Source organism: Rhinatrema bivittatum, chromosome 3 (assembly GCF_901001135.1).
Source record: "Rhinatrema bivittatum chromosome 3, aRhiBiv1.1, whole genome shotgun sequence".
Taxonomy (NCBI): Eukaryota; Metazoa; Chordata; class Amphibia; order Gymnophiona; family Rhinatrematidae; genus Rhinatrema; species Rhinatrema bivittatum.
Genome location: NC_042617.1, coordinates 222,981,361 through 222,995,441, shown reverse-complemented (window position 1 = coordinate 222,995,441; position 14,081 = coordinate 222,981,361). Strand labels below are relative to the sequence as shown.

At 46.9% G+C, this 14,081-nt stretch overlaps 1 protein-coding gene across 4 annotated transcripts in view; it reads left to right on the top strand.

Moving 5' to 3' along the window:
- Window positions 1–14,081, top strand: part of PGBD5 (piggyBac transposable element derived 5) — a 340,612-nt gene that overhangs the window by 257,661 nt on the left and 68,870 nt on the right. The window contains exon 7 of one of the 4 annotated variants that reach the window (XM_029594254.1): window positions 5,559–5,631. The exons of the other annotated variants lie outside the window; for them this stretch is intronic. Within the exon in view, the coding sequence (XP_029450114.1) occupies window positions 5,559–5,625 (67 nt within the window). The 3' untranslated portion in view covers window positions 5,626–5,631. The remainder of the gene's footprint in view (window positions 1–5,558; window positions 5,632–14,081) is intronic. 4 annotated transcript variants of the gene reach the window in all.

Genomic DNA, 14,081 nt, shown 5'->3' with positions numbered 1-14,081 from the left:
CAACACATCATCACTCTTTGATTAAAGATGATGAAACTTATTTTTCTTTACTCTGAAAGTACTGTCTCTCTTGTTTGCTGTTCCTTGGGTAAAAAGATCCCAAACACTGTAGGGATCTATAGTATCTTTTATCATGTATAGCAGGGGTCAGGAACCTTTTTGGCTGAGAGAGCCATAAACGCCACATATTTTAAAATGTAATTCCATGAGAGCCATACAATATGTTTAAAACTAAATATAAGTAAATGTGTGCATTTTATGTAAGATCACACTTTTAAAGTACAATAAGTCTCTGAAAATATTACACCAGGCCTTAAGACACCAATACATCTCCTATTAGGAAAACGGACCAAGTCAGGCTGCTATAGAGTCCTACACAGAAACTACACGCCAGCAGAAAACCTCACCTGAATCACGTGCTGTCCCTCACCTAACATAGAATAAAGAGACCAAAACGCATAACAAGAAGCATACAGAAAAAAATGAATTGGAAACTGCAACAAGCCAGAGTCTCTGTATGCAGTGTAACAAAGGAAAAAAGAAACATCACCCATCCTTATAAAACAAATCAAGAAATATAAAATCATCAGCAGTAAAACTGTACTAACAAAAAGAACATATTTCGAAACAGCTAATGAGTGGAATATCCAATAATTAAAAACACATATAAAACATTTCCAGATACCAACAAAATATTTCAAAATAGCAGACACAAAGACCCAGTAATGAAAAATAATAAGGATACAAAAATTTTTTTGCTCTGCAAACCTGGGAACGTTTGATATCCAGGTGTCCTGAGATTGTTCTGAATTAGCAGGAGGTGGGGTGGTTTGCTTGGAACTTTCTCCTCTCTCAGTCACATACCAGAGCTCTCTCTCACATTGGCTCTCAATGACACACCTATACACACATGCTCTCAGTACTCACATATACACATGTTTTTTCTCACTCACTTATATAGGCTCTTAATTACACATTTACACACATGCTGTCTATCTTTTCACGCTTACACACACACACAGGCTTTCAATCACATAAATACATGCTGTCTTTTTCTCTCACACACAGACTCTCATTCACATGCTTACAAACATGTCCTCTCTTTCTCTCATTTACACACAGGCTCTCAATCACATACTCACATGCTCCCTCACCTAAATCAGCTCTCAATCACACACAGACACACATGATCTCTCTCTTACTTATACACACAGGCTCTTAATCATACATACACATGATTTCTCTCACACACAAAGGATCTCAATCATACACACATACTCTTTCACACAAACAGGTTTTCAATCACAAACTTACACATACAGGTTCCCAATGGTAAACTTACATTCATGCTCTCTCTCTCTCTCTCACAGGCAGGCTCTCAATCACAGACATACTCTTTCACATGTACAGGCTCTTAATCATTCACATACATGCAATCTCTCACTCTCTCACACACACACACACACACAGGCCCCCCCCCCCCCCCGCGGCCTGGAAGAGGAAGTGGAGAGTATCGGGTGCCTGCGCGGCAAGAAGAGGCCACGCTAGTGCGCTCGGCATCGGCCCGAAGAAAAGAAGACTGCAGCGCGGCTCGGAGGAAAATGAAGAGGTTCAACCGCGGCCGATGGGACTCCGCCTCCGCGAGGGCTGAAAATGAAGAGGTTAGCGTTGGGAGGGGGCTGCTGCTGCTGCCGCGAGTTCCCGGGGTGGGGGAGAGAGAGAGTGAATGAGCGAGCAAGTTTGCTCGCTCATTCGCACTTTCTACGGCTTCACTTTATAAATAGCTACTTTCCAAGCCTCACATTTGCAGAAGTAGAAATATGTTTGATTACTCACATTCCTTTAGTATCCACATGCTGGAAGTCCCAGATCATGTGTGGTCGGTTTGTCATTGTTCAGCTAGGATGTCAGCTTTAATTTGTATGGATCTTCACCTAGGCAAAATAAAGGCTGTGGCATGGCCATGAATTGGACTAGCAAATTCTGTGTGTCAGGTCAGACCAATGTGTATCTCAGGAGGACCTACAGCAAGCAGCCGGAGACTTGCACTATTATACCACAAGGTTGAAGGTTTTTAGCTAGGACATGTGTGGCAGCTGTGAGATACAGCGTCAGAGTGTGATGAGTGCTACAAACAGGTAGCCTTTGCTTCATTCTGAGTGACAGGCACACATTTGCTAGGAACCCCAGATGCAGTAAGCCATTCTGGAAGAGCTGACACAGAATGAAGTCCTATACTGTTCATATAGGGGCGGATTTTAAAAGGGTTATGCGCATAAGGTACGCAGGTAACCCTTTAAAAAAAAACCCTGTGCGTGCCGAGCCTATTTTGCATACGCTCGGCACGCACATACGCTCGGCACGCAAGTTTGCTCGCTCATTCACTCTCTCTCTCCCCCACCCCGGGAGCTCGCGGCAGCAGCAGCAGCCCCCTCCCAATGCTAACCTCTTCATTTTCAGCCCTCGCGGAGGCGGAGTCCCATCGGCCGCGGTTGAACCTCTTCATTTTCCTCCGAGCCGCGCTGCAGTCTTCTTTTCTTCGGGCCGATGCCGAGCGCACTAGCGTGGCCTCTTCTTGCCGCGCAGGCACCCGATACTCTTCACTTCCTCTTCCGGGCCGCGAGTGGGGGGGGGGGGGGGCGAAGAGAGCACGCCGGTGCCGCTGACTCCAGCTGTCCTGCCGCGTTCCGCCCGGGCTGACAGCATTTTAAGCCCGGGCAGAGGAGGACCGGGGAGCAGCTGGGTCAGTGGGAAAATGTGGCGACTGTCTGCGAGCCAGATGCAGCCCTCAAAAGAGCCATATCTGGCTCGCGAGCCATGGGTTCCCGACCCCTGATGTATAGTGTTAGTAGTGTACTTAAATAAAATTTTGGAGTTGTTTTTGCTACCTTTCAGCTGTAACACGCGATAAATATCACAGTGCACCTTAGCATGCAAATTTGAAATTTGGTATGCAAGTGGGAGGAGTTAACACAAAATAGTCTCTTCTACCGCATTTCACGACCAATTAAATCACAATTATGCAGGATTTAACAACAGAAATAACTGCACCAATTTTTTTTGTCAGTATTGAGAAAAAAAGTATTTATCATGCATATGTGGCCATTAGCGCTGATCTCGGCACAATAATATGAGGCCTTCTAGCAACCACACCTACCTCAGCTTCCTGGCCCAATAAAAACACCTGTTCTTCTCTGGCCTGCCTTCCTAGACCCATTATGTTTGTGGCAAATATACTTCTGAGGGCATACTGCATGCTTGAGGAGGCTTGCTGCAGCCAACAAGAAGAAGAAGACCAACAAGAAGTACCAGAACAGGTAAGGGAACTTCCTACCCCTCCTAGCGAACTCCCTACACCAGAGCCTGAGCCACTGGCCCCACAGGGAGAGCATCGGGCCCCATGACAGTGCTTAGCATGCAAGCGGCCATGATGGAGGAGATACAGGAAGTGCATCTCTCCTCCATGAACCTCTTTGCTGGGCATGCCAGAAGATTATGTGGTAAGCAAGTATCGCCTCAGCTCTCAGGCTATCCTAGAATTGTTTGAGGTTATAAGAGGGGATCTGGATCCAGTGATGGAACAGTCTCACGCTATACCTGGCCTCACCAAACTATTGGCCATCCTGCATTTCCTGGTATCTGCTCCTTCCAAACAACAGTAGGGCTTGTTGGGAAAATGTCCCAAACCACTTTTTCCCCTCTGTCTGGGCCAGGTCCTAACAGCTGTATCTAACTACATTGATTGCTACATAGCATTCCCTTGTGACAGGCAGGACTTGATGGATATTAAGAGAGGCTTTTATGCCTTTGCACACTTTCCCAATGTTATCGACTGCACCTACATAGCCATCTTCCCACCACATAACAGGGAGGAGATCTTCCGCAACAGAAAGCTCTTCCACTCCCTCAACGTGCAAGTGGTCTGTGTCGCTCGTGTGCTCATCCTTGACGTGGTAGCCAGATACCCGGGAGCCACACACAATTCTTCAATACTTAGGCAATCAGGCTTCTTTGAACAATTTGAGGATGGACTCTACGGCAATGTTTGGCTCTTAGATAAAACACTTGCTTCTTTCTCTGTTTCCTTTCTGGCTCTGTGTTTCCATCAACCAGCTGAGACATTTGGTGGGGGGGAGCTGTGGGGGAGGTAATAGCATCGATTACATGATAAGTGGCTTATAGTGTTAGGTATACATGCCAAAGCACTAGGATGTGCCTTTCTCTCCTTATGCTGGAGAGGCCTATTAATGTTGTGTGGCCACACAATGCACTTGCCACAAAGCTTTGTGAGTGGGTAGCCACTACGCACTTTCTACGGCTTCACTTTATAAATAGCTACTTTCCAAGCCTCACATTTGCAGAAGTAGAAATATGTTTGATTACTCACATTCCTTTAGTATCCACATGCTGGAACTCCCAGATCATGTGTGGTCGGTTTGTCATTGTTCAGCTAGGATGTCAGCTTTAATTTGTATGGATCTTCACCTAGGCAAAATAAAGGCTGTGGCATGGCCATGAATTGGACTAGCAAATTCTGTGTGTCAGGTCAGACCAATGTGTATCTCAGGAGGACCTACAGCAAGCAGCCGGAGACTTGCACTATTATACCACAAGGTTGAAGGTTTTTAGCTAGGACATGTGTGGCAGCTGTGAGATACAGCGTCAGAGTGTGATGAGTGCTACAAACAGGTAGCCTTTGCTTCATTCTGAGTGACAGGCACACATTTGCTAGGAACCCCAGATGCAGTAAGCCATTCTGGAAGAGCTGACACAGAATGAAGTCCTATACTGTTCATATAGGGGCGGATTTTAAAAGGGTTATGCGCATAAGGTACGCAGGTAACCCTTTAAAAAAAAACCCTGTGCGTGCCGAGCCTATTTTGCATACGCTCGGCGGCGTGTGCAAGCCCCAGGACGCGCGTTTGTCCCGGGGCTTGCAAAAATGGGTGGGGCCGAGCCTGTGCCTCCAGACACAGCGGCCATTTGCCGCTGTGCCCAGGATCACGGACCCGCCGGCATGCGTAAGTTACGCCTGCCCAGAGGCAGGCGTAACTTCTGTAACAAAGGTAAGAGGGGGGTTCTAGGTAGGGCTGGGGGGTGGGTTAGGTAGGGGAAGGGAGGGGGAGGTGCTGGGGGGGGGGCGGAAGGAAAGTTCCCTCCGAGGCCGTTCCTGTTCCCTCTGAGGCTCCGAGGCCTCAGAGGGAACGGGCAGCGCGCGCAGAGCTCGGTGCATGCAAGGTGCACAAATGTGCACCCCCTTTCGTACGCTGACCCCGGATTTTATAAGATACACGCGGCTACGCGCGTATCTTATAAAATCCAGCGTACTTTTGTTTGTGCCTGGTGAACAAACAAAAGTACGCGCGCGCGCGTACTTTTATGAAATCTGCTCCATAATGTCTCCCAAAAAAGTGTCATGGGTTTAGGGTTGGGAAATATTATTTGAAGGGCCAAGCTAATAGGTAACCTTATGCTGTCTTACAACATGCTGTGCCTTAACCTTGATATCTCTAAGTCACGGTAGTGTGATTGATGCAGCCATTCTGTCTTTGCCGCAGTGGATTCAGGATATGGTTGCCGGACCTGGCTTCTCAACCCTGTTGCTATTCCCAGCACACCAGCTGAAATGAGGTATAATGAGGCCTTATGTTCTATTCGTTGTGTCATAGAATGCACTTTCAGAGTTCAGAAAAGTAGATTTTGCTGTTTGGCCAAAAAGGGAGGAGCTTTATTGTATGTGCCACCCAGAGTAGCAGATATAGTGCTGCTCTGCTGTGTATTCCATAATCTCGTTCTGTGGCATGGTGAACAAATATAGATACTTCAGGATCTACCCCAAGATTCCCCATGCCCAGGATACCATGCTGAGTGGCAGCCAGCTTCAGCAAAGCCTCATACAATACTACTTTGCCTGTTAGCAGTCAACTACACGTGCCTTTTCCATGTAAGAGAGCTGAGCAGAGTGTTAGCATCAGCTCCCCTCTGAGAATCTTGATTTAACTCTGGCTTCCTCTGTCTATGTTTGTGTGTAAAGAAACCACTTAAGACTAGTTAGGCTTCATCTTGACTATGCTGCAATTGACTGTATTAGAAAAAGTGTAATCCACGTAAAGAGAACAACAAATACATGTGGATGGCCTAAGGTTTTCTGATTAAGAGACTAAAAGAGCCATGTCTCTAGAACAGTGGTTCTCAACCTTTTTTCTGTCGGGACACACCTGACAGATGGTTCTCACATGCGTGACACACTGACCCATGATCGTCACGGGGCTAGATGTAAAAGTACAGTTTGCATCCACGGGAACCCCCCTGACCCACAATAATGGATGTAAAGCAGAATTATGACATTCCCCATACAACTCACCCTACAAAAAAGATATTCTGGTTCTGGTGTCATCTCAGTAACAGCAACTCAAACTCCTTCTACTTCCAGGCTCAATAGCCCTACTTATGAAAAGACAGCAGTTTACCACCAATGCATGTCCTCTTGAGAAAACACAACAAATAAGACTGATAAAACTCTTACATGCTAGTAAAATATCTCATCTCTGTAACAGACACAGAACCGACCTAACATACTCCCAGGATCTGTAGTAATGCACATAAACTAATCCGCACACAGTTACACCTGTATTATGGAATACATTCAAACAGGAGCAACCCTATCTATGAAAAGGCAACACTATAAATATTAAATCAGGCCCTAAAAACCAATACACCTCTTATTAGGAAAACAGAACTTGCAAGCAGCTATAGATCCCCACACAGAAATAATTGTAAAACTATACTAATAAGCAGAATAAATGTTTCTAAACAGCTATGAACAGAATAACATCCAACAATTAAAAACTCATAAAAACTATTAAACATTCTCCAAACACCAATAAATATTTCAAAAAAAGCAGACACATCACATAATATTAAATAATTAAAATGGCAGTCAATCAAGAAAAATAAACTTAAAAAGCCACCTTTACTTACCCCCTCCAGCAGCTCTCCTACTCCTCTTCCATGCAGGCCGTAGCACACAGCAGAAGCAGCAGTAGTGGCTAAGCTCTATACTCATGGTCCTCTTCCTTAATGCCCATGTCTCTCACACACACACACCATACCAGTCATGCCCCCATGACCAGTTTCTGTCTCTCACACACCAATCATCTCCCAAACAGTCTTTGACACACACACCAGTCACCTTCCTGAACAGTTTCTCTCATGCCATACACACACACACAGGCTTCCCACTCCCGTGTTCTACTTACATATACGGGCTTCTCACTCTCATAATCACTTTCTCTGTCTCACACACACTCACCAGTCTCTCACTCCCATGCTTGTTCTCTCCACATGCACAGGCTTCTCATTCCCATAATCACTTTCTTTCTCTCACACACACACACAAACACACACCAGTCACCTGATCTCTCTCATGCATACACACACATAGGCGTCCCACTCCCATGTTCTTTCAGATATACAGGCTTCTCACTCCCATGCTGTGTCTCACACACACCCAGTTTTCTCAGTCCCATGCTCACTCTTCACATGCACAGGTTTCTCATTCCCATAATCACTTTCTTTCTCACACACACACACACACACACACACCAGTCACCTGATCTCTCTCATGCATACACACACAGGCTTCCCACTTCCATGTTCTGTCTTACATATACAGGCTTCTCCCTCACATGCTGTGTCTCTCACACACCCAGGTTTCTCATTCCCATGCTCACTCTCTTCACATGCACAGGCTTCTCATTCCCATAATCACTTTCTCTCTGTTACACACACATACATACACACACACCAGTCTCTCTCTCATTTCCATGCTCGCTCTCCACTGCACAGGCTTCTCATTCCCTGAATCACATTCTTTCTCTCATATTCACACACACCAGTCTCTTTCTCTCATACACACCGTCACCTTACCAACCAGTCTCTCGCTCTCATGCATGCACACACACACACAGGCTTCCCACTCCCATGCTCTCTCTCTCACATAATCAGGCTTCTCACTCCCATGCTTTCTTTCACACACATCCAACCCCCCCCCCCCCCCCAACAGCAGGCTTCTTACGCCCATGCTTTCTCACATACCCAGATTTCTCACTTCAATGCTTTTTCTCTCTCACAAACACACACACACACACACATCAGTCACCTCCCTGACTAATGTCTCACACTCTCACATACACATCAGTCATCTCCTTGAGCAGTCACTTTCATTGTCTCTCACATATACACATACATCAGCTCTCTGACCAGTTTCTCTCACTCACACACATGCTCTCAATCACACGCAGGCTGGCTGCTTCTTTCTCTCACTCACTTCCTCTTCCCCGCCCCTCCCCGAGCACAAATGGTGGCTGCAGCAGCCTCCTCCTCCAGCCCCCGCAAACCAAGAAAGTAGAATCCCATCGGCCGCGGGAGGCTCAAGCTGCTCTCTCCTTTCCTGATTACTGTCTGCTTCAATTGCTCGGGGGCCGATGCTGCAGCCGCCGCTGCTACTTTATCACGCGGCACTGCTCTTTCTCCTTCCCGCGCACCGCGTATCACTTCCTGTTCCGGGTCACGGGGGGGCAGGCGTGGGAAGAAGAAAAGGCCAGACACAAGTGCCACAGCTTTTTTTTAGCACTGCTGCCGTTCCCACTGGACTTGAACGTGTTGATAGCCCGGCGGCAACGGCAGCAGGGAAGAAAGAGCAGCGGGAGAGACCGGGAGCACGCAACACAGCAGCCGGTGCTTGGCGACACACTAGTGTGTCGCGACACACCGGTTGAGAACCGCTGCTCTAGAAAGTGTGCATGTAGGCCTGTCAACACAGTGTAAATTTAATTATTTTTATTTATTTATTTATTAGACTTTTATTTACCGATGTTTGGAACATGCTGTCACAATGGTTTACAAACAAGAATAAAATTTAAAAAATGGAAATTAGTAAACTGTAAAATAATAAACAAGATTAAATCTAATAAATTAATTAAAAATACATAGAGAAACAACAAGATCAAAGATTTATAACATAATCATTAATAAAATGTAAATAATTAAATAAAAGCCTTCACTAATTGTAAAAAAAACTATAAATAGCTACTAAAAAATAAAACTTGACTAAATGGCTAAAATTATTACTCGGTAAAAGATGGTCTAAAATAATCAATATAAATAACATTCTAAAATTGTACAGTATAGGTGAAAATTAATTAGTCAATGCCGTCTTTATATGCTTGCTCGAAAAGCCAAGTTTTAAGATGTTTCTAAATAATTTTAGATCACTCTGTAACCTCAGGTCCACTGGAAGAGAATTCCATAATCAGGGTCCTGTTAACTATGGGGCAGATTTTAAAAAAGTACGCCCACGTGTACTTTTGTTCGCGCACCTGGCACAAACAAGAGTACGCCGGATTTTAATAGATACCACATAGCCGCACGTATCTTTTAAAATCTGGGGTCGGCACGCGCAAGGCTGCGCAAAATCAGCAGGCTGCGCGCGCCGAGCCGCACAGCCTCCTCCGTTCCCTCTGCCTCCCCCCAGCCCTTTCTAAACCCCCCCTACCTCCCCAGTTTCGGAGGCCTCGGCCACGCCCCCGAAACACCCCCGGGTCGAAACCACGCCCACGGCCCCGCCCCCGGAACGCCCCCTGATGACGCGTTGGCCGCGACATGCCCCCCCAGTAAAGCCCCGGGACTTACGTGTGTCCCGGGGCTTGCGCTCACCGCCAAGCCTATTCAACATTGGCTCTGCGCACAGGGGGAGCTTGGGGCAGTTTTTCGGGGGGTATGCGCGTATCTTATGCGCGTACCCCTTTGAAAATCTGCCCCTAAATGTTTCTCTAACTGTATTGAGTCTAGCTGTAGAGACCGATGGATTTGATAATAGACCTTTGTTGGATGATCTAAGGTTCCGTTGAGGTGTATGAAATCAGACCACTGCATTTAACCATTCAACTTGATTGCCATAGATTGCTTTATGCAAAATACAAAGTATCTTATACTCAATATGTTTTACAATAGGGAGCCAGTGTAGCGATTTTAATATAGGGGTGATATGTTCCTTTTTTTGCAACCTGTTAAAATCCTAGCAGCAGAGTTCTGGAGAATCTGTAAAGGCCAAATCGTGGATTTGGATAAACCTAGCAGGAGAGAGTTGCAGTAGTCAGTTCCTGTAAAAATTAATGACTCTAAAATTGTTCTAAAGTCATTAGGGTTTAAAACTGGCTTTAGGCGCTTTAGCATAGCTTGCCCTAACTTGCAGCATTTGCCTGGCTGGCCATCTCCCTTAGAGACAGTTGTGGGCTTCACATGTGGGCGACATAGTAGCAAAGGTCAGTTAAGATGCTGGCAGGGCCCTTAAAATGGAGCCCACCAGCTCTAGAAATCATGTGACGTCCAAGTAGCTCAGAAACATAAAGGCATAGTCTAAAGCTACAGGTTGACAGTAAAAAAAATATAATTCACTGATTAGACATTTAACTGGCTCATTCCACAGTGGACATCCATTTCCTTCTGACGATATGCACTTATACATGTGATGCATAGTGTTCAAGGGGCTGCAAATACACTGATGCCAGCACTGCATCAGCTGTGGCAGAGCCACTGCAGACATTAGAATGCTTATCTAGCAAGCATCCAGTTACAAGCTTTCATAAACTGTATCTCAAGGATAGTGTCATTCCCACAATATTCACAGGTGTTTGCAAGCCAGCATACCTGTTTGTGATTGGTGCACCCATACACAGATGCACCCTGCTCCAGCTACCTAGGCTAACTGTCAACTATCATGTCCAGACTGTGAGGCCCTTGTCTGTTGGGCTGTCATGTTGGTTATTTTAGCTTCTCAAGGAGGCTAGATAAGGATGCTGTTTGGACTGTGTGAAGGCAGATGGTGTCGTGCCTTCACCTGTCTTTGAAAGTCACCTCACAATTATCAAGGGAAGAGTATAGTTTCTAAAGACTCTAATATCACCCATGTCTCCTAACAAATGCTTCCCCTCATTGAACCCACTGAAAAGTTGTATTAGAACCTATTTGCCTAGCCTGACTCATCACAGGTAGCCTTTGGCCCATCCAGTTGATGGCTAGAATCTTGTGCTGCTGTATGTACATATCAATAAATTCTGCAGAGTTGTGTGTTTGTGGAGATAGCTAGTATCAATTACACTTCTTATGCTATCTGTGGGCACCCTTAAAGCACACAGGCTGAGGACTCTTGGGGTGAGCAGAGTGCTGGAAGTTCAGTGCCCAAGGTGAGTTATCCCCATTAGGTGGTTTACGGTTAGAGGTCCTTGCTGGTCCACATGATAGCGCTGACTTGTGGTCCCCATGGATGAGTAGCTGTCCTATTGACTGTGTCTCATGTGGTGTTTGTCACTGTGGTGAGCAAGGAAGGTGTGCAGATAGACTTTCAGTCATTAGCTCTGAGTATAGCATAATGGCTATAAAAGGTGTTATCACCTGAGGACCACAGGAGATTACAAGCTTCCTCCATAGTAAACTGGCCACAGTGTTGAATATATATAGGCCTATTGCTCCCAGGGGTCTCACATGGTTGGCATGATGGCTTATGCCCTTTCTAATTTGGTCTCTTGCAAGACATGCATTAAGTATCCTCTGAGGCCTTGAGGGCCCTATGTCAGTACTTCAGAGAAACTATGTATCATATATGTCTCTGACAGATGTCTTTTATGCGGGTAGGTGTAGATAATCTGTGCCAAGGACTCAAACTACCTCATTAGCAGTAGTGTAGGCTGCCACAGACATCAGTGATGTTTGATAACAAACAGTCCAGGAACATACGCATTGGCCATGTGTAGGTGCATAAAGTCAGTACCCATTAGATATGTGTGTCCATGTACATCTCAGTGAGTAATGTGCTGTGCTAGCCTCTGTCAGTCTCAGTGTCTGGGAGGTGATGTAGGACTCTTACCATACCAATATATACCCTAGAGCAGGCAGTGTGTGTGCATTAATTTTGCACACACTAGCTTTGGACACCATCTGCCTAGCCTGACACATCACAGGTAGCCTTTGTCAATAATGGAGATGTGATGGTGCTGCATGGCCCTTGGCCCATCCAGTTCATGGCTAGTCATCTTGTGGTGCTGTATGTTTGTATCAATAAATTCTGCAGAGTTGTGTGTTTGTAGCGATAGCTAGTATCGGTTACCCTCCTTTTGCTATCTGTGGGCACCCTTAAAGTGCATAGGCTGTGAGGACTCCTGGGGTAAGCAGTGTGCTGGAAGGTCAGTACCCAAGGCGAGTTATCCCCATTCACACAGGACAAGCAGGATGGTAGTCCGCACATATGGGTGACATCACAGAATGGAGCCCAATCATGGAAAACTTCTGTCAAAGTTTCCAGAACTTTGACTGGCCCCTACTGGGCATGCCCAGCATGGCACTAACCCTGCAGCCAGCAGGGGTCCCCCTTCAGTCTTCTTTTTTCCATGCAGCAGTAGCCTCGTGGTAAAGGAGCTCTGCAGAGATTCCGGACAGGAATTTTCCTCACGGAATTACTAAAAGTTTATTTGTCCCACAGGGGTCCCTCCTTTAACTATTTTCAAGCCGCGGTACTCCGGTAAGTTTTTACCCGTTTTCCGTCGATTACCGTCGAGTTTGGCCCTCGCGGCCTACTGGCTGTCGACCATACCACGGCTCAATTTTTTCTATGGCCATGGCGTCGGGTTTCCGTCGGTGCCCGGACTGTACTCGTACCATGTCTATCACAGACCCTCATAAAGTCTATGTAATGTGTTTTGGATGAGAGCACGATGTCCTAACCTGCACCAAATGAGCCTTAATGACACCAAAAAGGTCGCAAGGCCAGAATGGAGAAGATGGAACTTCTCGTCCATGCTCAAACCCCGACTCTGTCAATTGTATCGACGTCGTCGGAACCGGCATTGTCAACTTCACGCCAGTATCGACCACCGGCCGGTGATCATCCGGCATCGACGACATCTCGGCCTTCGACACCTTCTCCCCCTCAGGACCGAGGGGATCGCAGAGAGAAACATCGACATCGTAAGCCTCGGACCATCGAGGGAGCAAAGTCATCGACCTCACCATTGTCCGAGCCGCCGTCGAAAAAACCCCATCCAGAAAAGGCACCGACCTTTTCGACGACCGGGTCACCGAGGCAACCCTCACCCGACAGGGGATCGGGAGCCGCGACGCCAACGGTGGACCCTCCGACTATGCCTCTGCCTCCTTCTTCTGTTCCGGAGCCAGGGCTGCTTGCTCCAGGTCTCCGAGAAGAACTGGACTGGATGGTTCAGGAGGCCATTGACAAGGCGATGCAACGGCTCCAAGTTCCTCCAGCACCGACACCAGTACCGATTGTGGAACCAAGCACCGACCCGATTCCAGCAGCGTTGGCACCGCTGCTATCCAGGATGGAAGCGCTCATTGCTGCTTTTCCACCGATGGACCCCGGGTCACCGATGGCTCCGGTATCCTCTCCACTTGCTCTGTCATCGGGAGGAGAAACACCATTCCACATCCCTCCATCCGGAGTCCTGCCTCAGCCATCGATGCTGATACGTCCCTCGCCACCGATCCAACCATCGGTGCCGATACGTCCGGCACCACCGAGCCATCCATCGATGCCCTCGATGCCTGTGCCGGTGCCTTCGATGCCTTCATCGGTGCCTCCGATAATTCCTCCAATTCCTTCTGAGCCTAGACCAGGACCTTCAGGTATCCCACCACCCCGACCCCTCTAGTTCCTAGACTGAGACAGGTGCTGATCCTTATGATACCTGGACTGATGATTCCTCACCAGACACCGATGATTTACCTTCACCACCTTCACCCACTGAAAGTAGGAAGCATTCTCCTCTGGAGGACCTCTCCTTTATAAATTTTGTGAAGGAAATGTCTGAATTGGTTCCCTTCCAATTGCAGACTGAACAGGATGACAGACATCAGATGATGGAGTTGCTCAAATTCCTGGATGCTCCCAAGGAAATAACCTCCATCCCTATCCACCAGGTTCTTCTGGATCTCCTCAAGAAGAACTGGGAACATCCTGGCTCCATTGCTCCAGTGCACAGAAAGGCTGACACTACCTATTTGGTGCA